At 54.6% G+C, this 23,422-nt stretch overlaps 1 protein-coding gene across 1 annotated transcript; it reads left to right on the forward strand.

Annotated features, from left to right (window-relative positions):
* Positions 1-1,460: 1,460 nt before the first annotated feature.
* On the forward strand, positions 1,461-10,317 carry LOC119113556 (poly(A)-specific ribonuclease PARN; the record flags this gene model as incomplete). Its single annotated transcript, XM_037237853.1, has 13 exons — positions 1,461-1,813; positions 2,629-2,842; positions 3,071-3,201; positions 4,128-4,287; positions 4,677-4,778; positions 5,581-5,743; positions 6,076-6,197; positions 6,689-6,807; positions 7,871-7,987; positions 8,348-8,417; positions 8,886-9,028; positions 9,863-10,005; positions 10,279-10,317. Coding segments are annotated over exons 1-13 (1,542 nt in total), but the record flags the coding sequence as incomplete, so codon positions are not given.
* Between the last annotated feature and the right edge of the window lie 13,105 nt (positions 10,318-23,422).

The raw sequence follows: 23,422 nt of genomic DNA on the forward strand, positions 1-23,422 counted from the left end.
AAATGCCCCCCACCTCATTTGTGAGTCACAGAGAGATCGATCAACAGCCAACTTTCTAATTTCTACATGAAGTGGGACCTTTCAACCCGCCGCTAAAAAACTGCCTACGTACCTCCAAGGACTTCCTCCATCACTCCCCGCGGGTAGTCGCTAGGTAAAGCATCTGTAACGCCTTTAGCCCGTCGTGACAAATTCCTTCGATTGCAGTCGTGAAAAATTCACAGCCACCCCGAGCTGTGCGTAATTTATGAGCTAAGCAGGATAGAGATGTTTACGTCAAACGCACGGGTCTGACCACGACGCATCCCTTACTATGGCACATAATTCAGGCCATTCATTATTCACTAAACCGCTATTTTCCTACAGACCGTTCATTGAAGCGAGTAGGGAAGCACCAGGCGGGGATCAGCACGTCATTTAACAACACACATTAGCGACGTATTTGTGCATTAGGTACACTTATTACTATGATACAACGCGAGCACGAAAGGAGTGCACGACATATAACGAATCAGGCATCATGTGCGAGTACGTAAGCTCAACATTCCTAAAAAACTTTCCCTTCTTTAAGTTGCATTAATACGACACAAGGTTACAAAACTTTGAAAGGGCCGGGAAAATCAGAGAATCGCCGAAGGGTTGGCCATTCCTCCACCGGTCTTTTATTTTACAGAGGTGTAGGCGCCGAGCGCAGGTCGTCGGCGTGCCAGGCCAATATGGTCTTCCATCATCGCGTGCGTTCGTGCCAATATCCCCCCGACAGTCCGCTCCGTGCTCTAAAGGTGCCCATACTCCGACGGGGTCGGTGTTTTTAAAGGCTCCCCCGCCCCCTATTGATCGTCTTGACTCGCGTGTCCGAAACGGGCGCCCGGGTCAAACGTAACAAAAGAGCTGTACTCGTACATTGAAAAAAACAGTGTGTGGCCAGCGACGGAGAGATACGCCGTGCGTCACATCTGAAGGTAACATTTTCAATCCCGCCCTCGTCCCCGGGATTAAAAATACGCGTGCTGTAAGAATAACCTACTTACACTAAAAAAAACTTGTCGGCCTGCGCTGGATAGATACACCGCGTGCCACAGACGTTTGTTGCGTAAGCGGAATGGTTTTAAATAAGAAACAATGCTGCAGCTGTTTCGTTGGGTTACAAAACATGTGGAAAACCTCTTGGCATTAAGTGCCAACTGAAGAACAAAGCATGCAAGTCTAACATTTCCAACTGGTCTCTTGCAGTATTTCGAAGTTCGCCTGCGCTTTGCCCATGGCACAAACTGATGTTTCCAAAATGTGCTTTTCAAGCATTGTACTTTAGTTTACGAATGCTGCACATCTTGGCGCGAATGCGTCAGTTGAAAATGATGGTGCGCGAAACTGGAATTTGGAGGATTCCCAGCCGGGGTTTCGAATTGGGAAATGGGGACACGCGCAATTTGCAAAGCAGGTGTCGGTAGGTGCACGGTCATTGATGTAGTTATGCGAAATAAGTTGTGGGACTGAGCAGGAAAGCTGGTCGCAATTGCATTCAAAAGACACGAAAACGGGCTTCTCCCCGGATTTGAACCGTTTTTTTTTTCCATTTCCATGTTATTGCTAAACCACCGTACCGTTCTCAGTCTGGCTGTGCTGCATCTGGAACTCATGTGTCAATACTTATCAAGTTGCATATTCCATCTAGCACCATGGACAGCGCAATGAAGCTCATTTGTTATGATGATAATCATCGGATGATTTACTGTCAGGTTTATGATCTGGCCGACCGAAGACTTGGTTGCAACTTGCTACTGAAGAGATGAAATGGACATAACCAAGGAAAGTAAGTTACGCACATGCCCACTGCCCCATGCAAGGGATTTGGTGATGGTTAAGGGATGTAATGATTGTACTGAAATGTGATGAATATTTTAAGTGCTGTCATATGGTGATCTTGACCTTAGTCAGAAAAGTTGCTGTAGTCATTTCAAGAGGTTTTCCCCATCCTATCAATCCAGGGGGACAGCCAGAACTTGTGATGGGGCTACCATAATGTGTGATGAAAGGGGCTACCATTATTTGTGATGGGACATTAATTTTGATGAGGAGGTTTCAGGCCTGTTGATAGTACCTACATGCTGTGAATGGACTAACATACCCCCACAAAAGCTATTAGATTTAAACATCAGGGATAGGTGATCATTCTGTAGCGTCTTAATAAGTTGATGATGTTGGTCTGTACTGGTTCATAAAATTGTTGTTTGAGCCGCTCATAGTACATTTTCACCCACTTATCTGCTTGTCTTGTTACATGCTTATGGCTGTTGGGTCATTTGTGTCACTGCACATGGTAGTGTTTATGAATCATGTAACCTAAACAGTTTTCCTAATCACCAGATTTCTGAATTATATTCAGAAGCATTGTGAAATACTGCACTTCTGCCTAATTTGGGTGATGGGTGGCATCTAAAGCCCTCAAAGTCCTCCCAAAGTCCTCTCATTTGCTATGTCATGCCATCATTTAACCCTTGTCAGAGGAATAGATGTAGTCATAAGTATCTCATCATGATATCTTCCCTTTCCATTATACACCCCTTGCATGAGATACTGGGCCATTTGCTCCCAGTGAGGCCTGCTGCTGACCCGCTCTTCCCGCAGACTTTGCCACCCACCTTCCACGCATACGGGATGCCATCTCACGTTGCTCCTTCCTGGCTGTGGACTGTGAGTTCAGCGGGCTGACGACAGGTGGCACCACCTGTCAATATGACACGCCAGCTGAGCGATATGCCCACCTGCGGCGTACGGCCGCCGGCTTCCTCGTCATCCAGTTCGGGCTGGCTGCCTTCACGCTGGACCAGGAGCGGGGCAGGTCGGTGGGCTGTGTGGCCCGGTGGTGGTGGGTTTGAATCTGAGACATCACAGTTTTTGTTAGTGCTATTGCAATAATTTGCTGAGTGACATGGTGATGAGGGGCTTGGCAGGTGTGTTTATGTGTATATTAGCTATTTGCTTGCGGCACCACAGTGCGACTACAGTCAGCTGCACCTAGGCAGTGCGATTGTAACTGTAATCTACTAACAGCGAACTCTGACCGCAGGTACACGCAGGAGACGTTCAACTTTTACCTGTTCCCGCGCCACCCGAGCCAAGGCTCGTTCCTCTGCCAGCCGTCCAGCCTCGAGTTCCTCTCGGGCAATGGCTTCGACTTCAACAAGCTGATCAAGGATGGTACGAGCTCGCCGCAACTCTATGTCCTGACCGACTTCACACTCGCGTGTGCTTGCCTGCAGCAGCTGTGTGCGGCTGACTGCGGCCCTGCCTCTGCATTTCGTTTGGTTCAATGGTGTCTGGAGTTTTGGGAAAGGAAGCGCTATAGATGGAGGAACCATTCTAAGATATCACTGTCATGCCCGTTTTTGAAGCTGATTTTCTTCAGAAAACGCACCTAAACCAAACAAAACAAGACAAAGCCTTCCATACCTCTGATGGGGCAACTTCATCCAAACGTTTATGAATTGTGCGTCGAAGTCACAGCTGGGTGCATAACTGGTGTTGGCATAATTTGCTTGAAAACCTGTTGTACTTACCCTCGACTACTGCCAAGCGGCCCCACCCCATGCCGTGTCACCGGACGGAGCTGGTGGCTTGACATGACACCCGCCCCCGTGACTCCCGCCCCGTGACTCCCGCCCCGTGACACCCGCCCCGTGACTCCCGCCCCGGTGACACCCGCCCCGTGACACCCGCCCCGTGACACCCGCCCCGTGACTCCCGCCCCGGTGACACCCGCCCCGTGACACCCGCCCCGGTGACACCCGCCCCGTGACGCCCCGCCCCGTGACTCCCGCCCCATGACACCCGCCCCGTGACACCCGCCCCGTGACACCCGCCCCGTGACACCCGCCCCGTGACTCCCGCCCCGTGACTCCCGCCCCGTGACACCCGCCCCACCCCCCCGTGACACCCGCCCCGTGACGCCCGCCCCGTGACACCCGCCCCGTGACACCCGCCCCGTGACACCCGCCCCGTGACACCCGCCCCGTGACTCCCGCCCCGTGACACCCGCCCCGTGACACCCGCCCCGTGACACCCGCCCCGTGACACCCCGCTCCTTGACGCTCCGCGACGTGACGCCCCGCCTTGCGCCGCCTCAGGCGTACCGTACCTGAAGCCCGCCCAGGTGGAGACGCTGCGCGATCAGCTAGAGCGACAGCAGGAGGAAGCCGCCTCGCCGGCCGCCGCCACCACCACCGCTGCTGCCGCCGCCACTGCCAGTGTGCCCGACAACCAAACCGAGTTCCTCGACAAGGCTGTGTGAGTTCCGGGGCGAGCTGAGGGAGTGATTTAAGAGCGCGGAATCCCGGGAAAAGGCACTTAAAGCACTTGCGGATCCAACAATATTGATGTTGCGACCAATTGAACCCAAGGTGTGGGCATGTGTATGCGTCACCGAAGTATCACCTTGGGCAGCACACCACTCGCGCATTTGCACACTACAGCTAACCCATCTGCGCGTTTGTACAGACGTAACCTAGTACACAAACACGCCGCGTCGTATTCGTGGCGCGACAGTCTTCAGCGTAGACAGCGGCGGGCAGGATCGCCCGCGGACGGCGCAGTTTGCACGCGGCGGATGGGGCGCGGCGCCCACGGGGCGGCGGGTGACTGTCCGCCGGGTGTGACGGTGTGTGCGTGCCGGTCAGATCGCAGGTCGGGGAGTTCCTGCGCTCGTCCGACGAGCACCTGGACTTCCACGGCCTGAGCGGCTACCAGCGGAAGATCATGTACGACCACGTCAGCGCCAGGTACGCTGCCGTGGCTGGCTGTGGTAGCTAGCCGCTGGTGGGATGGGTTTGCGGTGAACGTTATGTCTGGGTGGGTGAATTGCCGCTGGCAGTGGGGTTTCCGCAAGGCGGTGCAAGTGTTTCACTGTCCGCTGGATCTGCAGTGTTGCGTGCGTACCCAGTATACGCGGATCAGGTTTGTGATCGGATACTAGACTTCTCGGCGCCGTCCATTCTATATGCACCATTGCTTGTTTAAAGCCATTCAGCTCCGTGTACTGCACGTGGAGTTGAAATACTGGTAAAAGTACTATAATTTACATTGTTTGATGGGGATTCGGAACTGAAATATGCGTTCCTGCGATGTTTTCTGTGATACACACCTGACCTTTGCATCATACGCCTCTGGTGGCTTCCGTACCGCGGCCCATAAGCCGGCCTCCACTCCGGCCCAGAGCCGAACTCTGTATCGCATTCCTTGACGTGCCTCTGCGCTGCAGCCCCCCCTCCCCCCCGCGTTCTGAGGAGCCTCTGACCGGCTCTGCAGTGAAGGGTCGCAGCACATGCGCGGTCGGCGACATCTGCCGGGGTCTGTACACTGACCATGTGCTGGCCGCCGAAGTTCCATTGTCTCTTCGCCTCTGCCCCTGCCAGCCGTGTTCCGGTTTCTGCGCCGGGCCCACTGCACTGGCGTCTTCACCGGGACCGTCTGCCGCGACTGTCTAGCCTGTAGCTGCGACTGGCCCGCCGACCTCCGCACTCACGCGCCGCTCTCACCGCTTTCTCGCCGCTCTCTCCCCACTGTGGTCGCTGCTTACCGCAGGGTGGCCACACCGCTGGATCTGGAGACGCAGCGCACGCCGGGCGGCCAGCGCACGCTGCGTGTGCGGCGAGCCGCCGGCCCGGAAGAGCGGCGCCGCCGACTGCGCGAGCGGCTGGACGAGGCGGCCGGCTTCTGCCAGGTCATCTCGGCCATCAGCGAGTCGGTGGGTGACGCCACGGGTCGTCACGGCCGTCTGCGCAGCGCGGGCAAGCAATGTCACTGTGACGCGAAATTTCTTTTGCGCTGGCGCGGTCATGATAAGAGAACGACAAGGGTCTACTCGATTACACGTCGCGAGCCGTCATCGCCCGCAATAACGGCTTACAATGCTCCACTGGTGGGCACCACGAGTGTGTCGCCAACTCCAGCGCGCCTTGTCCTGCGCCGTGGCTGGGCTCCCGCCGCCCGCCGCGACCCTCCTGTGCCCCCCTCCCCCCTCCCTTCCCTCCCTCTCCCCCGCGGCGCGCTGACGTCCCTCCCGTGCCCCTCTGCTAGGGCAAGACGGTCGTGGGCCACAACATGCTGCTGGACCTGCTGCACATGGTGGAACAGTTCGTCTGTCCGCTGCCGCAGAGCTACGCCGACTTCAGGGCGGTAGTCGGCTGCGTCTTCCCCAGGTCAGCTGCGTCTTCCCCTGTGTCTTCCCCAGGCGGTGGCAGGCGGCGCCAGCTTGTCCCGGATTCGCCCTGTCGGCAGGCGCGGTGGACGAGCGGTGTGGTCGATCTTGTGATCAAAATGTATTGGTTCCAAACCGGATGCGGAGAAGTTTTATGTGTCCCGGTTTGCACCAGGGGTGCTGCTGCTTGTTGCGGTAGCTCCTGCAACTGCTGGTCCATATCAGTTTTTAGTATCGTGATGTATATAATAATAATAACAGATAGCAGACGCTGGTGCCATGCCGAAGGCAGTATTAAGTGTGAGATATGCCGGTGATGGCGGCAGGCTGTCGGTGGGTCTGGTTATGCTTTGAGGACCTTGGGCTAGCGGGACATGTAGAAGAACGGCAGTAATGCGACTGGCGCCCAGCTACGTAGCTGTCAGATGCCGGCGAAAGCAGACGCGAGGCGCGGCCTGGGGAGCTCTTTCTCTCTGATCGGCCTGTTCACAGTCTGGTCGACACCAAGGTGATGGGCTCAACACAGCCGTTCCGCGACCTCATCCCGTCGACCACGCTGGGCGAGATGGTGGTCTGTCTGGGAACGCATCCCTTCACCGCGCCCACGGTCGGTGAGTAGAGCGCCTTTCCGCTGTTGGCTATGTGCGATCTCGTTTCTCTTGCGACGGTAAATCACTTTTTTAATCGCACACCATTTTCATCTCCCAGGCACAGCTTTCTCGTCGCCCGATGCTAAGCAGACCTTCGTTGTGACCAGAATCGTTGCACTTTATTATTTGGTTGACACAGTGCGGTATAGGGTGCACACCTTGCATTATCTATTAGTGTTTGCTTCGGGCTCGAGAACTGATCGACCAGGACCACGTAGCGAGAAACAACCGGGCACACGTCAGCGTAACCGCTCCCGACTGTCCCGACCCCAACCAGACGCGTCCAACTGCCCTAGCCGGGAGAGACTCGGACTGGGCGGCGCGTGCCCTGCGCCCCGACGGTTGTCCTCAGGACATGTACTCGGAGTCGACTGCCGCGGTCCAGGGCGTGCTGTGCGCCCCCGCTGAGGCGACGCTGATACGCTGCCGCTGTCGGCCGAACCCGCCCTGACCTGACTGGCTTGAGCCAACCGATCTGACCTCGGTCTGACCTGGCAAGAACCCCGCTTTACTTGACCTGACCCGACCTGTGCTGACTGTCCTGGACCTGATCTGACGTCGCGCGGTGCCGATCCGACTCGAACCGACTCCTAGTGGACTGGATCTGGCTCAAATCGTACATGCCGTGACCTGACTACGACCTTGCATGGCCCTGTCCATAATACAGGCTTGCATAGCTCTGCCCTCACTGAAGCCTTACATGGCCCTGCCTAGAATACAGTCTTGCATAGTCCTGCCTGGAATGTGGCCTTGCATGGCCCTGACTCGCCTGCAGACTTGCATGGGCCTGACCTCACTTGATGCCAGCGTGGCGTGATTCTCGCCTGGCCTGTCCCGATATTATCTGACCCTGACCCGACCCAATCTGACACTGATCTGATCTTATCCCGAGCTGACCTGACTTGGTCTGATCCGATTCGACCTGACCCTGATCTGTCTCATCCTGAGCTGACCCAACCTAACCTGACCAGGTCTCACCCCGAGCTGACCTGACCTGACCTGACGTGACCTGACCTGTTGGCAGTGGCGGCCGAGGGCAGCAGCGGGCCCGAGTACCGCGTGGGCGACAGCAAGCATCACGAGGCCGGCTACGACGCCTTCCTCACCGCCGTCTGCTTCGCCTCAATGGTCAACTACCTGGGTGAGAGGACGTCCCCCAGTGTGCAGGCTCACCAGCTGTTGGCGGTAGAGAACGGCTGCATGTGGGGAGGATTTTTAGATGTGGAAGGTGGTATTCGTTCTCCCAGGTGTGACAGCGTGTTAGTATCGTTAAAGCGGTTCTGAAATCGTTTAAAAATCGTTGAAAGCTTGGCTCTGGCAGTGGTGCGCGTCATACATTATGTGAAGCGGCGCACGACATTCGGGCTCTGAGTGGAAGCCTAGTGGTGATAATTGCCGGCATTGGTGCGTTAGTTTTGTTCCTACACGGTCCAGTGTGGGTGGCTCCGCGATCAGATCTGTGGAGCAGGACCGGACCCGAGAGTGCTCTGGTGATCCGCAGGTCTGCTGCTGACGCCGCCCAAGCCGCTGCTGGAGCCCAGCGCGGATATCGTGCGCCCCTTCTCCAACAAGTGAGTTACGGCGGGTAGTTGCGCCGCTTTCGTGTTCTGCGATCGCTTTTGGATAAAGGCCGCGTTTTCCGCGTGGAGAGGCGAGTGTTTGTGTGGTAGGTCCGTGTCCAGCTGATGCGAGAAGCTGAAGTATGTGAAATGGCCAGTGGAATCCACGTGCATGGCAGTCGCCCATTCCCCATTGATTCGGGAAACAATATTTTACGTTAGTAAGAAGTCGCCATTGGTCTAGAGATCACATTTCCGTGAAGCGAAGCCGCGAGTGTAGCGTGCGTGCCCTTGAGCCGCGGAAGGCTGCGCGTGATGCGTGTGGCCGGCGTGCCGTGCAGTGCAGTGTATGTCAGCCTGGTCAGCCTGTGCTTGCGCTGACCTCACCTGAGCCTGACCTGATGGTATGTGACTGGCCCAGGGTTAGCAGAGCCGTCTGTCGGCCCTGGCGTGGGTACATGTGTACCATACCCGCCGCAGGGTGTTCGTGATGAGAATGGCCGACATGCCGTACCTGAACCTGACGGGAGATGACGTGGAGCCCAGCCGTGACCACGTGTTCCATCTGACCTTCCCGGCCGCCTGGAAGACGGGCGACATCGTCCAGCTGTTCAGTGCCTTCAGTGAGTCGTCGACGGCCCGTACCGTGGCTACGAACGCGAGCCTACCCTGGCTATCGTTGCGGAGCTGACATGATCCAGCCCCAGCGATGTCACCGTTAATTTACGCCCATGTCGAGTGCATCAGGGGTTGAGTGCGATCTGCGGTCAAATGCGCCGGGGTCTCAGGCCGCCCGCACACTGCGTAACACAAACTTCTCGCACGTTGTACTGGTCAAACTGCCGCTGTGTGCTGCACATCGGTGTGTGTGTGTGTGTGTGTGTGTGTGTGTGTGTGTGTGTGTGTGTGTGTGTGTGTGTGTGTGTGTGTGTGTGTGTGTGTGTGTGTGTGTGTGTGTGTGTGTGCGTGCGTGTGCGTGTGCGTGTGTGCGTGTGCGTGCGTGCGTGCGTGCGTGTGTGTGTGTTGCATTACCGGGCGTCGCGGACCTTCTCCTGCCCGTTGTGTGGTTAAGTCCCCTGACTCGTGACCACGCTGTGTGACTCGCCTGCCGCGTCACAAAACGGTGAGACCGATGCCAAAATGCGTCCCGCCGAGACATCAGGGAGCCGATGTCGCTGGTTGTCCTGACCCGGAGACGGATGGACTGCTTTAGAAATCAGTGCGGAGCGCCAAGCTCACGCCACCTGACGCCAACATACCGGACGAAGGTCTGTGATCACGACTTTTGGAGCGCAGCTGCAAATCAGGACTTGGCGAAATGCCGGGCCGAGGGCCGTGACCCATGACCAGTGACTCGTGACCCGTGGCCCGTGACCCGTGACCCGTGACCCGTGACCCGTGACCCGTGGCCTAGCACCGCAGCACGGGGTTCTGACTGACGGGTGGGCTGCACGCAGGCCGGGTGCACGTGGCCTGGATTAACGACACGTCGGCGTTCGTCTCGCTGGACCGGCGGGACCAGGCGAGCCAGGTGCTGCAGAACGTCAAGGCGGCCGGCCTCTTCACGCTCTGCACCTACAGCGAGTGGCAGGCGGCGCAGGTCGGTGGCGGGGCGGCGCGGCGCAGGGTATGGAGGGGGACGGGGTCGTGGGCGGCTGGCCGCTCCCGGAGTGACACAGGTTGTCAGGGAGAGGACATGGCACTGATCTCTCATCTGCATTCACGTGTCTGTGGTTCAAATATGCGGCTGTTGTGCGTCTAGTTTGGTCATGGGAAAAGCCAAGTATCGCTGACACATCTATGACAACTAACTGAACACCCATGTGAAGCAGTCTTGTGCGAGTCGTGGGCGTCAACCACGCCTCCCTTTCAGCGAATGTCGCGCCCCGACCGAGCCACGAAGCAGAAGACCTCTCCCGCGCCGGCCCGCGCGGTCTCCGTCGCTGGCGGCGCGGGCTCGGTGACCGCAGACGCGCCGCCCGCCGCTGGGGTCAGTCCGCGCCCGGGCCCGGGCCGGCCGCCAGCCGCCGCAGGCGCCCCACGCCGCCGCACCGCCTCCGGCAGCGAGGCGGCGGCGCGCTCCAGTCCGACCGCGGCCGACAGCGGCGCACCGCGCCACAGCTCGCCGCGGGACGCCGGGAGCGACGCGCAGCACGCGCTGGCCAGGTCCGCCCGGAAGAAGCGGAAGCGGGAGACTTCCGGTGAGTCCGCAGGGCGTCAGTAAGTCAGCGGGGTGTGCTGAACAGTCAGCTGCGCCTCACAGTGCCGTAGCTCTGTGTGTGAGGAAAGCTAGTCAAGTGGGTGTTAGGCTTTGGTGTTGATAATTATTGGATCCAGGCTTGAATCCCGATGCAAGGGACTTTTGCTGGCGCCGCATCCATCGTAGTATGAAAATGCTCGTCGGCCAGGCAGCTACATGTGTCAAGGCATAATCAAATGACCATTCCAGCTTGTGTCCCGAGGCCATGTTGCCCGTTCCCTTGGTTGTTTTGCTGTTAAGCTGCTGGTTGTGTGTGTCACTTGTGGTCCAGAATAGGCAAGGAACAGACCGAGACTCTTACTTATTGGAGTCATAATCATTACCGGATTATTTCCTCGATGTCCTGGAGCTGGCACCAAACGTGTTGGAGAGATCGACGTTAGGCAAGCAGTAAAGTGACAATTTTGACTTAAAAACTCTAAAAGGCTACCAAAAACACTACTGAAACACTGAACGCCTATTAAACACACTACTGGAACGCATCTAAACGTTTCGCCTTTTCGTTTCAAGTATTTTGAATCACTGACACCGACTGCAATCTGAAATACACAAACAGGATTCTAATTTGTGCTATGCGGCGGTTCACCTCATCGGAAAGGTATCACTTCTTAAGAAAACAACGAAAAATAAGTGTTGTAGGCGGGCACACAAATTATCAAGCATGGGGTCGCTTTTAGCGCTGGTGTTGATGCAAGGGCATCTGGCGTTATCATCAGCCTGCCAAGCTGGGTCGATTCTTGGAGCTCTCCTTGGCACAGTGATCGCTCGGACTTTCGTAATGAGGCAGGCATGATAACGACTAGTAGATGTGTTGTATGCGGCATGGCACACCTGGACCGCTCGTGGACCACGGCAGCAGGACGCGCCAGCTTATGCCGCAAATGTAATTATCGTGTTTTTTTCTCCTTTCTCCAGACTCTTCGGCGAACGGGACGACAGCACCCGGGGGCTCGACAGCCGCAGCCGACACGGACGTGTTCGCCGTGCCGGACTGGTAGCGGCGGCTGCTGCTGGCGGCGGCGCCGCCGGTCAACCGCCCGCTGCTGGCGGCGGCGCCACCGGTCAACCGCCCGCTGCTGGCGGCGGCGCCACCGGTCAACTGCCCGCTGCTGGCGGCGGTGCCACCGGCCAACCGCCTGCTGCTGGCGGCGGCGCCACCGGTCAACCGCCCGCTGCTGGCAGCGGCGCCACCGGTCAACCTCCCGCTGCTGGCAGCGGCGCCACCGGTCAACCGCCCGCTGCTGGCGGCGGCGCCACCGGTCAACCGTCCGCTGCCGGCGGCGCGGCCGCAGCGCGCGGTGGCGCCACCTGTCGCTGGGGTTTATTTGATGTGAATTGCACCGTACAAATACACATCTCATCCGCAGCAGGTGTTCAGCAGCGTTCAGAAGTCGTACGTTGAAATGGGCTCCGCCGCCACGGGGACGGAGACAAGCCCAACTGTTTGACATTTTAAAACTACTTTAGTCTGACATTTTGATTTGGTGGATTTCGGTGATCAGCACGCACACTAAGCCGGGGTTATTGCGTGAGCCCCAATCCCTCAACTCGATCCTGAGGGTCCGGGTCGACGGCAGGATCTTGCGGCGAGGGCCTCACGTGTCGCAATGGGCACGGCCCGACCTGCCCTCTGACGTGGTGGATACGGCCGCTGGGCGCAGGCTATCCCAATCAGAAGCGAGAAGTGGGCGCCTGAGGCGACTCGAACCCACTCCGCCGTGGGTGGGCGGGTCGGAAGACACATCCTGTAACCAACTTGGTAAGATATTGGTCGACCAACAGTGTAAACGCGTGCAGCATTATGCAAGAAAGAAAGATCTTCAGCTCCTTGTATTTCGGCAGCTTGAGTTTATAGTTCGTATGGTGAGTTATTGACCTTCAAATGACGGAACGTACTGCTGAAACGAAGTTATATCGCAAACATTCATCATATGAACGGTGCTCCACGCTTCGAGCTGACATGCTCAAGAGCACTCGCGAGTAATAAGGGTTTGAACAAGTCCTGAGCAAATGAAAGAGAAACACCTGGCAGATAAGACACGGGAATGTAAAAAAATTCGGAGAATTTTCCTAATCTGCAAAGACAATGCCACAAAAAGGGCTGCACGAAACGCAGACGGCTAAGCCGGAAGTTCACGATGACCCGTACCGAGTATTGGTTAGGAATCTCGCTCGCCGCGTTTATCCGGCCTCCAGCATTGCCTCAACCTCACGAACATTACTGGAACGGTGTGCTCAAGTCCTGCGGCCTCATAATACCAGGGATTGATAAGGACAACCCGAGCATGCGTCGAAAGCATAATATTTTTATCGACGTTTCGATCCCTTGTGTTTGGTGCTGGGGTATAGCTATTTGTTGCAGGGTTTTCCGGCGTTCATCACACTGAATAATTTTTGAACGTTCATAACCTACCTAATGTTGCTAAAATCAGGCCGTATAGTCACCCCGTGTTCAGCCTCAAAATAAGATTACGAATTCACGGCGATTCTGAGAGCCCTGATTACATGCATTGTAAGAGAACGCTTTCGAAACCCTGGAATGTCTTTCCCCATGCTCTTCCATGGCTGAGGCCTTGGATGTCAAACTTCGTCCATCATGCATCGAATCCCAATCTGAATACGGCCACGTGTTCAGATTGGGATTCCAACGTCAGGTATATGCACATTTGGCAATTTGACCTTTCTGAAGGTCACGATGTAGCCTCGAAGGCGTGGCTAATCCAATATACAGTCACACATTTGCCCGTCAATAAGGCATCGAATTCAAATCCGAACACAACCACGTGCTCGCTGCAACGTCAAATGCATTGAATTCTGACAAACTGACCCCTAAAGGAATGGAGGTCATTGTGTACCTTCAAGGCAATTGAAGTCGAATGTGCAGACACATCACTCCGTCAGCAAGGCATCGAACCCAAGCCTGCCGACGCTCATGAGGTCGCCGTGGCGTTAGGTATTTGCACATTTGGTAACAATTCCCGTAAAGGTCGCCTCACAGCTGCCAGACAATTGGGGGACAACACGCCATCACCGATTTCTTGGTCATTAATGCATCAAACCCACATCTAAAAACGGCCGCTGTTCGCCATGACGTCAGGTGTAGGCACTTCTGGCAGCCGAATCTCTGGAGGTCACCCTATAAGCCCCAGGCAGTAGGGGAATTAAAAATGCGGCCACACACACTCCGTCAATAATGTATCAAATGCAAGCATCAAAACGTCTACGAGCTCGTCCTGTCGTGATGGATATGCACCGCTGATAACCTAACATATAATAGGTCATCGTATAGCACCAAGGCAGCTAACAGTTAAGTACGCATATACGCACTACTCCGTCAATAAGGCATGAAATCCAACCCTGGAGGTGGCAACGTGTCGCCATGGTGTCGGCAGCATGACTTTCAAAGGTCACTATAAAGCCTCCAGGAGAGTAGAGGAAAATACACGGAAACACATTAACCTGTCAATAACGCATCGAAGCCAAATCTGAAAACAATTATATTTACGACTTGCGTCATTTGGACATTGTACACTTCAAACATTACGTGTCTTGGACATCGTGTGCTTGGGACATTTCGCACTTTGTACGCTCTGCACTATGGACGCATGGATGATACGGCCCCGGCGAGACACGCGGCCGCCACTTCACGCCCCTGGCTCCGGGCCCGCCGCCTTTGTTTGGAGCGTTAAATTTCACCCGCTGCTGCCGAGACAATGCAGCGGCGGATGGACTGAGATGCGGGTCTGGAGTATTACCGGCTGGTGATGTAACACAGCACGTTACGGCAGGTGGTGTCTGGTGTTTGACAGCAACAGACGGCAAAGGAAAGCTGCTAACGGAGCACAGACACACGCGTTGACAGTGGAACATGTGTGTGTGTGTGTGTGTGTGTGTGTGTGTGTGTGTGTGTGTGTGTGTGTGTGTGTGTGTGTATGTGTTGGTCGATGGGAGCAACACATTAGGAAACTGACATGCGTTTGTATCTAAGGCAAGGGTGAAGTTTCCGATTTAGTTGGGGAGGCTTAAGCCATTCCCCTTTCCAACTTTGGCTCGAGCCCTCAACTCCCAACTTTGAGACGAAAGTTTCCCAAATCCAGGGAGAAACCCACTCGTTGCTGTAGTTTGTGGTGGGTTGAGTCTTTTATCAACGTTCAGTCCCCCAGCTGAAGTTGGGAAGCTTCGCTTCGGATCTGAGGCTTCAGTGTGTCATACACCAACATTGCGTTAATTTGCTATCGGCTTGTCAGCTGAAGTGTCACCTGAGGTGCTAAACAAACCAACCTGCTGGGAGAGGCATCCCGCATTGGTCGACGTACAGTCTATTCGCGTTCACGCCGCGTCCAGATGAATAGCGTGTTGAAGTATTACTGGCGAGAGGCTCAACTCGTATATATGTAGTTTATCTTGTCTTGCACCACCAGGGTCACAGCCTTTCAGTAATAAGAAAATTTCCGGATGCGCCTGGTCCATTAGTGCGATATTTTTGCGGTTAGTGTCAATGCACCTCGATGATACGAGCGCACGCAGTGGGGATAGCGAACAGCTCTTAAACCGTCTGTCCATGGTTGTCCACACGGAGCAATGCAAGCGGCCAGGAACACGCCTAATGGATGTCCCACCTTCCAGCGCGCACTCCCTCTCGTTGCCCATACTCAGCGGCCATCTGCGTTAATGTCACGAGGTCCTAGCCCTGCCACCGCGCTCCGAGCATTCCCACAACCGCCAGCCGGGCATCTACGCCGTTCCCGGCCGCCTTCCAGGCCGCCTCCGAGGTCGAGGCCCCGCCGACCCGGCGTCATGACGAGCCACCGCAGTGACGAGGTTAGCGCTCTGACGCCAGGAGTCCCGTGCCGGCGACGGGGCTGGTCACGGCGCCCGGCTGAAGGCCCCGCCGGCCCGGCGTCATGACGAGCCACCGCAGTGACGAGGTCGGCGCTCTGACGCCAGGAGTCCCATGCCGGCGACGGGGCTGGTCACGGCGCCCGGCTGAAGACCCCGCCGGCCCGGCGTCATGACGAGCCACCGCAGTGACGAGGTTAGCGCTCTGACGCCGGGAGTCCCGTGCCGGCGACGGGGCTGGTCACGGCGCCCGGCTGTCTCATCACGGGAGCCGCAGCTGGGGTCGTGGGAAAGTCGTGCACCTCGGGCTGTGATGACGGCCAGCACGCGAGTCTCGCTCCGGCGTTTGGGGTCAGGCTCCGGGCTCGGGCGCGCTCCGTCAGGCGATGACTCGCGTTTTGGAGACACCGGAGCCTGCAGCGGGCGCCTCGGCTACGCCAAACAAGTGCCAACGTTGACATTGGCTTTGGTATGCCGGCGTCGCAGGAGTTCACGTCACGTCTTAACTCAGGTCTGGTGCGTTGACGTGAGGTCGGCATGCTAACGACACGTCTCAGCTCAGGCTTGGTGCACTGACATGAAGTCGGTGTGCTGACGTCACTTCCTAGCTCAGGTCTGGTGCGCTGACATGAGGCCGGCATGCTGACGTCACTTCCCAGCTCAGGTCTGGTGCGCTGACATGAGGTCGGCATGCTGATGTCACATCTCAGCTCAGGTCTGGTGCGCTGACATGAGGTCGGCATACTGACACACCGACAAGGGCTCGGTGCACTGTTCTGTTGACACGAGGTCAGAGCACTGGCATGCTGATCCTAGGTCACCGCACTGACGTGGCTCAGCCGCTGATGCGCTTGCATGAGGTCATTACGCCACTACACCAAAATGTCGGCATCCTGACGCATTAGTGCCAACACAGCGTACTGATTCCCGGGAACATCAGCCTGTCTGGCTTATATCCGACGCACTAATTGTGGAAAAGCGGCTCGAGCTTTCATGCCTTGAGCACTGGTGCGACATAGTTTTAGTATCAGCCCAGGGCCCGTGTTCGCCACACTTTTGCTAACAGCTGACCTGGGCGGGTCGGGACCCGGGCGTCACTTTATGTACTTTCGGGGGCCTGATCCCCATGCTGACTTGGCCCCCCCCCCTTCCCCCTTAGTGCTGCTCTGAGCCCACTCAATGCACATGAACAAGGAGCGAGTGCTGGGCCAAAGAAATGTGGAACAGTTGTAATAACGATAGGTATACGAGGTAGTAGATATCTTAATCCATCACCATACGTATCATCAATTTTGTACCAAATGGTATCTATCCTGTAGGTGCATAATGTGTGTGCCATTCTCGAGGCCCTTGAACAATTCATGCTAACTACTTCATATGTTAAGCCAACCTGTAAATGTTTGACGAGCTTTTTTAAATGATGACGCCTGGATTGGAATAAAGAACAATTGACTACAGTATGCGACAACTTTTTAAAGCACAGTTTGGCCCAGACAAAAGTTAACGTATTTTTTACCAACAGTGGCAAGTGTATTTGTCGCATAATCGTGGCTGTGGTGGTTGTATAACACGATCAGCAACACCGACAGTCATCAGTGATCCCTTACTAAGATTTACTGAGATGCTTTTCTGTGAATTGCACCCCATTCTAAGCTTTTCACAAAAAGGGGGCTCACGCCAACTCGAATATGGGAAGCCATTCCCCCACAGGAAAACATTTTAAGTCTTCATGACATTAGAATTGTTTTTTTTTAGCATTTAGGGCGCAAATTTAAGTGGCCGACACCTGTGAAGAAATCGGGTTTTGAGGTCAGGTTAGGTCAACCTTTCCGGCTGAGTCCCTCAATCGACTTGAGAAAGCGACACCCCTGGTCAGGACCTGGCTGCACTGGGCTTGGCTGGTTGTGCCAGCCCTGACTCCGTTTAACACGACCACGCGAGTCTGCAGCTAGCAGGCTGCCTTAGCGCTGCACGGTCAAACAAACCGCCAATCCGCGGGCTTCGCCAGCACGCCATGTTGCCAAAACCGCCCCAGGGCATTCCACGACGGTGGTACGATTAGCGGAAGGGACGAGGCCCAAGGTAACGGTATTTTGCTCGGATGGGAAGATTGTTAGCATTGTGTATTTCCGTATTGTGATCTACTGCACGCAAATGATATATGCGCCTAGCCTTGGCCAAACCAACTATGTGATAGAGCAAGGTGTGCAGCTCAGTAGTTAAGCATACTGGAAATCAAAGTATGCAACCATTTAGAAGAAAAATGACATCCCGCGATCCCTGGAAGCCTCCTTTGATTAGAGTAGTCACCACCGAAAAACGCTTCAGGATTTTTCATGCTGGCTGGTCAGTTCTAGTCTTCTAATTGCTAATCACTTACCACAATTCCGAAATCACAGATGGCACGGCTAAAATCGGTTCGCAGAGGGGAGCCCGGCTGAAACGACCCGTGATTGGTTTGACGTCACGGGACGCCCTGGCGGTCAGCCAGCGTTGGTGAGGGCCTGCATTTAACATGAGATGAAAGGCGGTCATGGGCTTTTGGCCTGTAGTGGCAGAACGGTTGGCATTTGGCCTTCTAACTTGGACGTTGCTTTTATGAACGTTCTCACAGATGCTTGCATACATGTCCGACTTAAGTGTAATAACTCCAGTGGCAAAGGTCCGGGTGAGTGGTAAGCAAAGCTATCTGCGGGACTATCCAGGTCATCTGGGGGTCCCACGCTGCCGGGGCTTGCCCCACTCTTTGGTTATCTGATGGTCCTGCGCTACCGGGGCTTACCCCACTCTCTGGTCATCTGATGGTCCTGCGCTACCGGGGCTTGCCCCACTCTCTGGTCATCTGATGGTCCTGCGCTACCGGGGCTTACCCCACTCTCTGGTCATCTGATGGTCCTGCGCTACCGAGGCTTGCCCCACTCTCTGGTCATCTGATGGTCCTGCGCTACCGAGGCTTGCCCCACTCTCTGGTCATCTGATGGTCCTGCGCTACCCCGAGACTTGTCCCACTCTCCGGTCATCTGATGGTCCTGCGCTACCGGGGCTACCCCATGCAGGCGCCCTTCTTCAGATATGTGTGGGTGCTCAGATGTGGCTCTCGCCAGGATGCGGGACTTAAACCGGTTTCTGATTAACGGCTAGTTAACTTTCTGGTCCCAGAAAAGGGTGTCGCGAGGATTCAGGATGAAGCGATGAAGAAAGAAATGAGGATCCCTGCGCACCGTTAGCCACCCGGGAGCAATCTACCACCAAAAGAGAGACGGCTGTAGCCAAGATAACCACATGTGAAACGCCTCAGGTCGTCAAAGTGCTCGAAATCACTGAAAATACTACAGCTTCGGCGAACGGTTTTTGGAACGGTCCGCGGGGACCGTCACGGGGAGCAGACGGTGGCGGACGTCATTAAAATATAGCACTAAGCCGTCAGCCGCCAGGAAATGGGCCCCGGCGTCACACAAATTCCGTACCAGCTTCTTGACATCAGAAAAGTTGGTCGGAATTCTACCGATTGAATGAAAAGCGGCGGCGGTGTCGGGTAACCAGCGGCAGAGATGCGCTTTTATACGCCGTAGCATGCAGCGGCACCGTCTGGACGCGAGATGCTTCGGCCGTCTGGATGCTAGATGTGTCGTCCGTCTGGTCGCGAGATGTGTCGTCCGTCTGGCCGCTGGATGTTTCGTCCGTCTGGCTGCTAGATGCGTTGTCCATCTGGCCGTTAGATGTTTCGTCCGTCTAATCACGAGATGTTTCTCCCGTCTGGCTGCTCGCTGTTTTGTCCGTAGATGTTTCATTCGTCTGGCCGCTGGATATTTCGTCCGTCTGGCCGCTGGATATTTCGTCTGGCTCGGGCACGTTTCACCGCCATCGTGCCTTTCGGTCCAGCTATCTCCCGCACCAGACGTCGTTCACAGTTTTTGATGACAAATGTTTGATCCACGTCTGTAGGTCTGCCAGGTGAAGATGAAAACGAGCCATTGACCACTACGCTATTAAAACAAACCAACGTGACATGTGACTGGAGTTCCATAGATCGTACAGCTCAATTTACCGTTGTCCGGGACATTGTTTCCACTCCCAAGAGCAGCTCCCTTCACAATGTCCTCACGGCCGGCCCGAAAACCAACTGCACACTCTAGCACGGCCGCGATGGGTGCATTGTTTGACGCACGTGCCACTTCGGCGGCGCTCTTCTGTCCAGTTTTCGTCTGCGTGCCGGCATTTCCTTTTCCTGCCGCCAGTTTTCCTTACCCGGCTATGACGCAACCTTCGCCGGCCGTCGGGCGGAAGGCGAACGCTCCTGACTGAAAGGCGGATGTGAGCGCGTGTGAAGGTAACACGCCCGGTCTCCCAGCGGTGCACGTCGCGACGTGTCCAGGTGGTCCAGTCACCAACGCATTGCGAATACACTCGGTCTCCCAGCGGTGCACGTCGCGGCGTGTCCAGGTGGTCCAGCCACCTACGCACTGCGGATGGTGCACAGCCCGTCAACAGCGTGTGGGCCCAGGAAATAGGAGGGACGAGAAGGAGCGAGGAGCCGAGGAGCGACCCAGGAACACGGCGGGGAAATTGGCAAAATACCGATGTCAGCATCTCTCATCAGCTTGTTGTACCCGTGGAAGCAGTTATTGGGCTGGCATTCTGACATCGTCATCCTGTTCCCCGGCACATCCCGCGTGCTATTAACCGGCGCTGCGCTGTTAACATCACGCAGGCGAAGAGACCTATCAAATGTTGGCAAAATCTGCGGACTTATGAGAGATTTACATAGATAGCCGTAAGAAAAAGCACAATGAATGTTGGGTAGGGACATGGTGCACAGTGTCACTGGTTGTGCTTAACCCACGCCCGGCCGGAGGTCTGAGACGACCGCGCTCGGCGGGGGGGGGAGTTGACTTCCCCTCTGGGATCTCCAACTTTTAGACGCCGTATGGAAAAAGATACCATTTTGAAGATCTGGTCAAATCATGAAAAATACACCCCAAATATTCCACTTTAGGTCAAATGTGAGGTCACCAGTGGACGGTAAAGGTCAAAAATGGTCGTTCCGATGGATGCAGTTAAAGCCTACGTAAACACGTGAAAACTGATGTGGAGGGCACGTAAATAAGTGCAAATACTATGGAGAGTCCATTCCGACCATTTCTGTTCCCCCACAAGGGTCAGGTCAAATCAGGTCACCGTTGAAAACTAGTCTACCATCATCCTGCAAGAACGATACTTATCTTCTTAATGTGTTTCTGCCTAGGTTGATGTTTTTGCATGTAGCTGTGGGACAAACACGTTCTAGACACAACAATGCCGTTTTAGGGTGACCTAGAGGTCATCTGTGGTGTAGGTCAAATTTATTAGCCACCCTAATGACAAAATTTGAAGTGCCAACTGGGTCTATGCCACGAGTACAACACTTCTTTATGGCCATGAATAGTGCATTGAACATACACAGGTACTCAAGATCTGATAGCTGTTGTTTACGTTAGGCGTAGTCACTTCGACGTCTGGCAAGGTGTTTGTAAAGAAAAACTGAGAACAGGTACATTGGAACAAGAAATTAGACGATATCTTCTTCAGAAGCAAACACGACAATGCGGGTATCACACTCATAGCATTCGTTCATTTAGCCTCTTCGCTACTGCCAACATAGATCATTAACCTTTGATGACCTTGTATGACCTTACATGACCTATTGTGACCTCACTGTACATTGAAATATATCTCAACATGTATTCAATGCGGTATTCGAATTATGCATTCAAAATTACTTAATAACATTGCCTATTTTGAGCTAAGCATGTGTTTTGCAAGAGGTGCACATATAGTTAAGTCATGACCTTGGCCAGGGTCATATGCTCTGTGGTCATGTGATGGCTGCGCATATGAGCACTCTTTTCACCATGAGCACTTTGAAACTATACAAAAATAAGCCTAAGCTTGCATCTTTACGAAAAATAGCAAAAGATGACCTGGCTTCAGGTCAATTATCTCGCATTTTTCGAGGCATCTGAAATATGCAGATTGTACGTACTATCATGTTCTATTGTAGGTACTATCACGCAGTGTGACTCATACCCTCACGCCATTATCATCACCATCGGACCATCACGCCGTCTGATGTACGCGATGATGTTACCTGGCGTTATGAGTCAGCCTGGGGTTGGGATGAGCCCGCCTGACGTCTGTGCCCTTGCATCTGTTGGCACCATGTGCAGAGGTATGCCGGCTATCGGTGCAGTTCGGCACGGCGCGGAAACAAGACGGTGATCATGCTATCTTCTTCCACATCGTGGAGCACCCCGGCAGTTAAGATGATTGATGCTACCTCTACGAGATAGTATCAATAGCACATAAATTGCGCGATTTTCAGGAAAAAGTTGGTTCTGATCGGTTAATTAACACGTGTTACAACTGTGCAACTGTTAACTGAACAGTTAACCAACACGAATACTTAACAGTCAATACGTGATCGGCAAATGCAAACTTGTGGGCGAAGCCCCGACAGCTTAACTGCACCTGCTGGAGGTCACGTCACCGAGCTTAGGTCACTTCGTCGTCCATTTGCGCTGTAAATCAGGCTCGTGTGTGCTGTCGACCCATGGCCCTCGGGCCGCCCGCCGGCCTGATGGGTACATATTGACTCTGCACTTCTGGGCGGTCACACCATGACGAAATCAGCCGGTAACAGGGGTCAGGGGTGCTCAGCACGCGCGTTGGGTGACTCGTCGATTTCAGACGGGCAAAACCCGTACCGAGGCCGAGCATACGTGGTGTCACTGTGTACAAATAAGCATCAGTGACCAAGACAGAATAGATATTCCATCTAAGCTAATGGTGCACGTGTTTTTTAGTGTTGGCTTAAAGGAAATGCTCCGCATTTGAAGATATTGCAGCAAGCATCACTATCGTTTTCGCTCGTGTTTTGGCTCTTGCTCGTATTTTCTTATATATTTATCCATCAGTTTAAGCTGTTTAATTGTATTAAGCTACTCGATTGTGACGTTATTCTTAATCTATTCAATTTTAATTATTGTTTCCGTGTTGACTTCTGTAATAACTAGAAAGTGATAAAACCATGTCCAGCTTATTCGAATATGTAGCACAAAACGTGACTTGTGATTGAAGCCTTCACAGCTTAGTCAACATTGATTCAAAGCCGATTGACCTTGCTTGGAAATTGTGCTCACGGACGCCAGATCTGAACGGCTCGACGATAATACGGCCTTGAACGCTGCCTGGCCTATTGGATGGCGAAATTTGAATCGCATTGTTATGTCGTCATGCATGGCCGAGTGACCTTGAAATTGTTCGCGCGAAATAGTCTGTACATCTTCGCGGGCGTGTATTTAAGATACGGAGATTTTCAGGCCCTGCAAAGGTCAGAACCGTGAACTGCACCGAATGATCTTCAAGACGTCTATTTCAGTCCGAAGCGCTATAAAAATTTGGAACAGTCCCTTTAAATATCACATGACAGGCCATAGAGGAAAAAGCCCTCACAAGTTGCTTTCCCTTACAAACAAGTCAGATGCATCTGACTGTGCTGACAACAGTGACAGCTACTGCCAGACTGCGTGGGTGGTAGAAACCTTGGCCAGTCTGCAGCCCGCTCACGTTTATGCCGCTGCATCTAGCACGGACTAGTGTTGTGGACTGAGTGTTCAGCGGCGTTTTTGTACGGGAGGTCAGCGCGAGAGCCGTTGCACTCGCCTGCGGCTCGTGGCGGCTCTGTTTGATGTCAACGGACCGGAACGATCCAGCTGCCACTGTCTGATCCAGCAAGAGAAGCTTCGGAAACCGATCTGCAGGTTTGAAAGGGCCACGAAGGCAACATTTGCGGTATGTGCCATGCTCCACATCAGATGCCGCTGCAAACGTCAACCTCGAAAACAGTGGCACCCTTTGGCAGCGTAATGCGATGACTTCC

This window comes from Pollicipes pollicipes, unplaced genomic scaffold, assembly GCF_011947565.3.
Source record: "Pollicipes pollicipes isolate AB1234 unplaced genomic scaffold, Ppol_2.1 Scaffold_7262;HRSCAF=8765_pilon_pilon_pilon, whole genome shotgun sequence".
Lineage (NCBI taxonomy): Eukaryota > Metazoa > Arthropoda > Thecostraca > Pollicipedomorpha > Pollicipedidae > Pollicipes > Pollicipes pollicipes.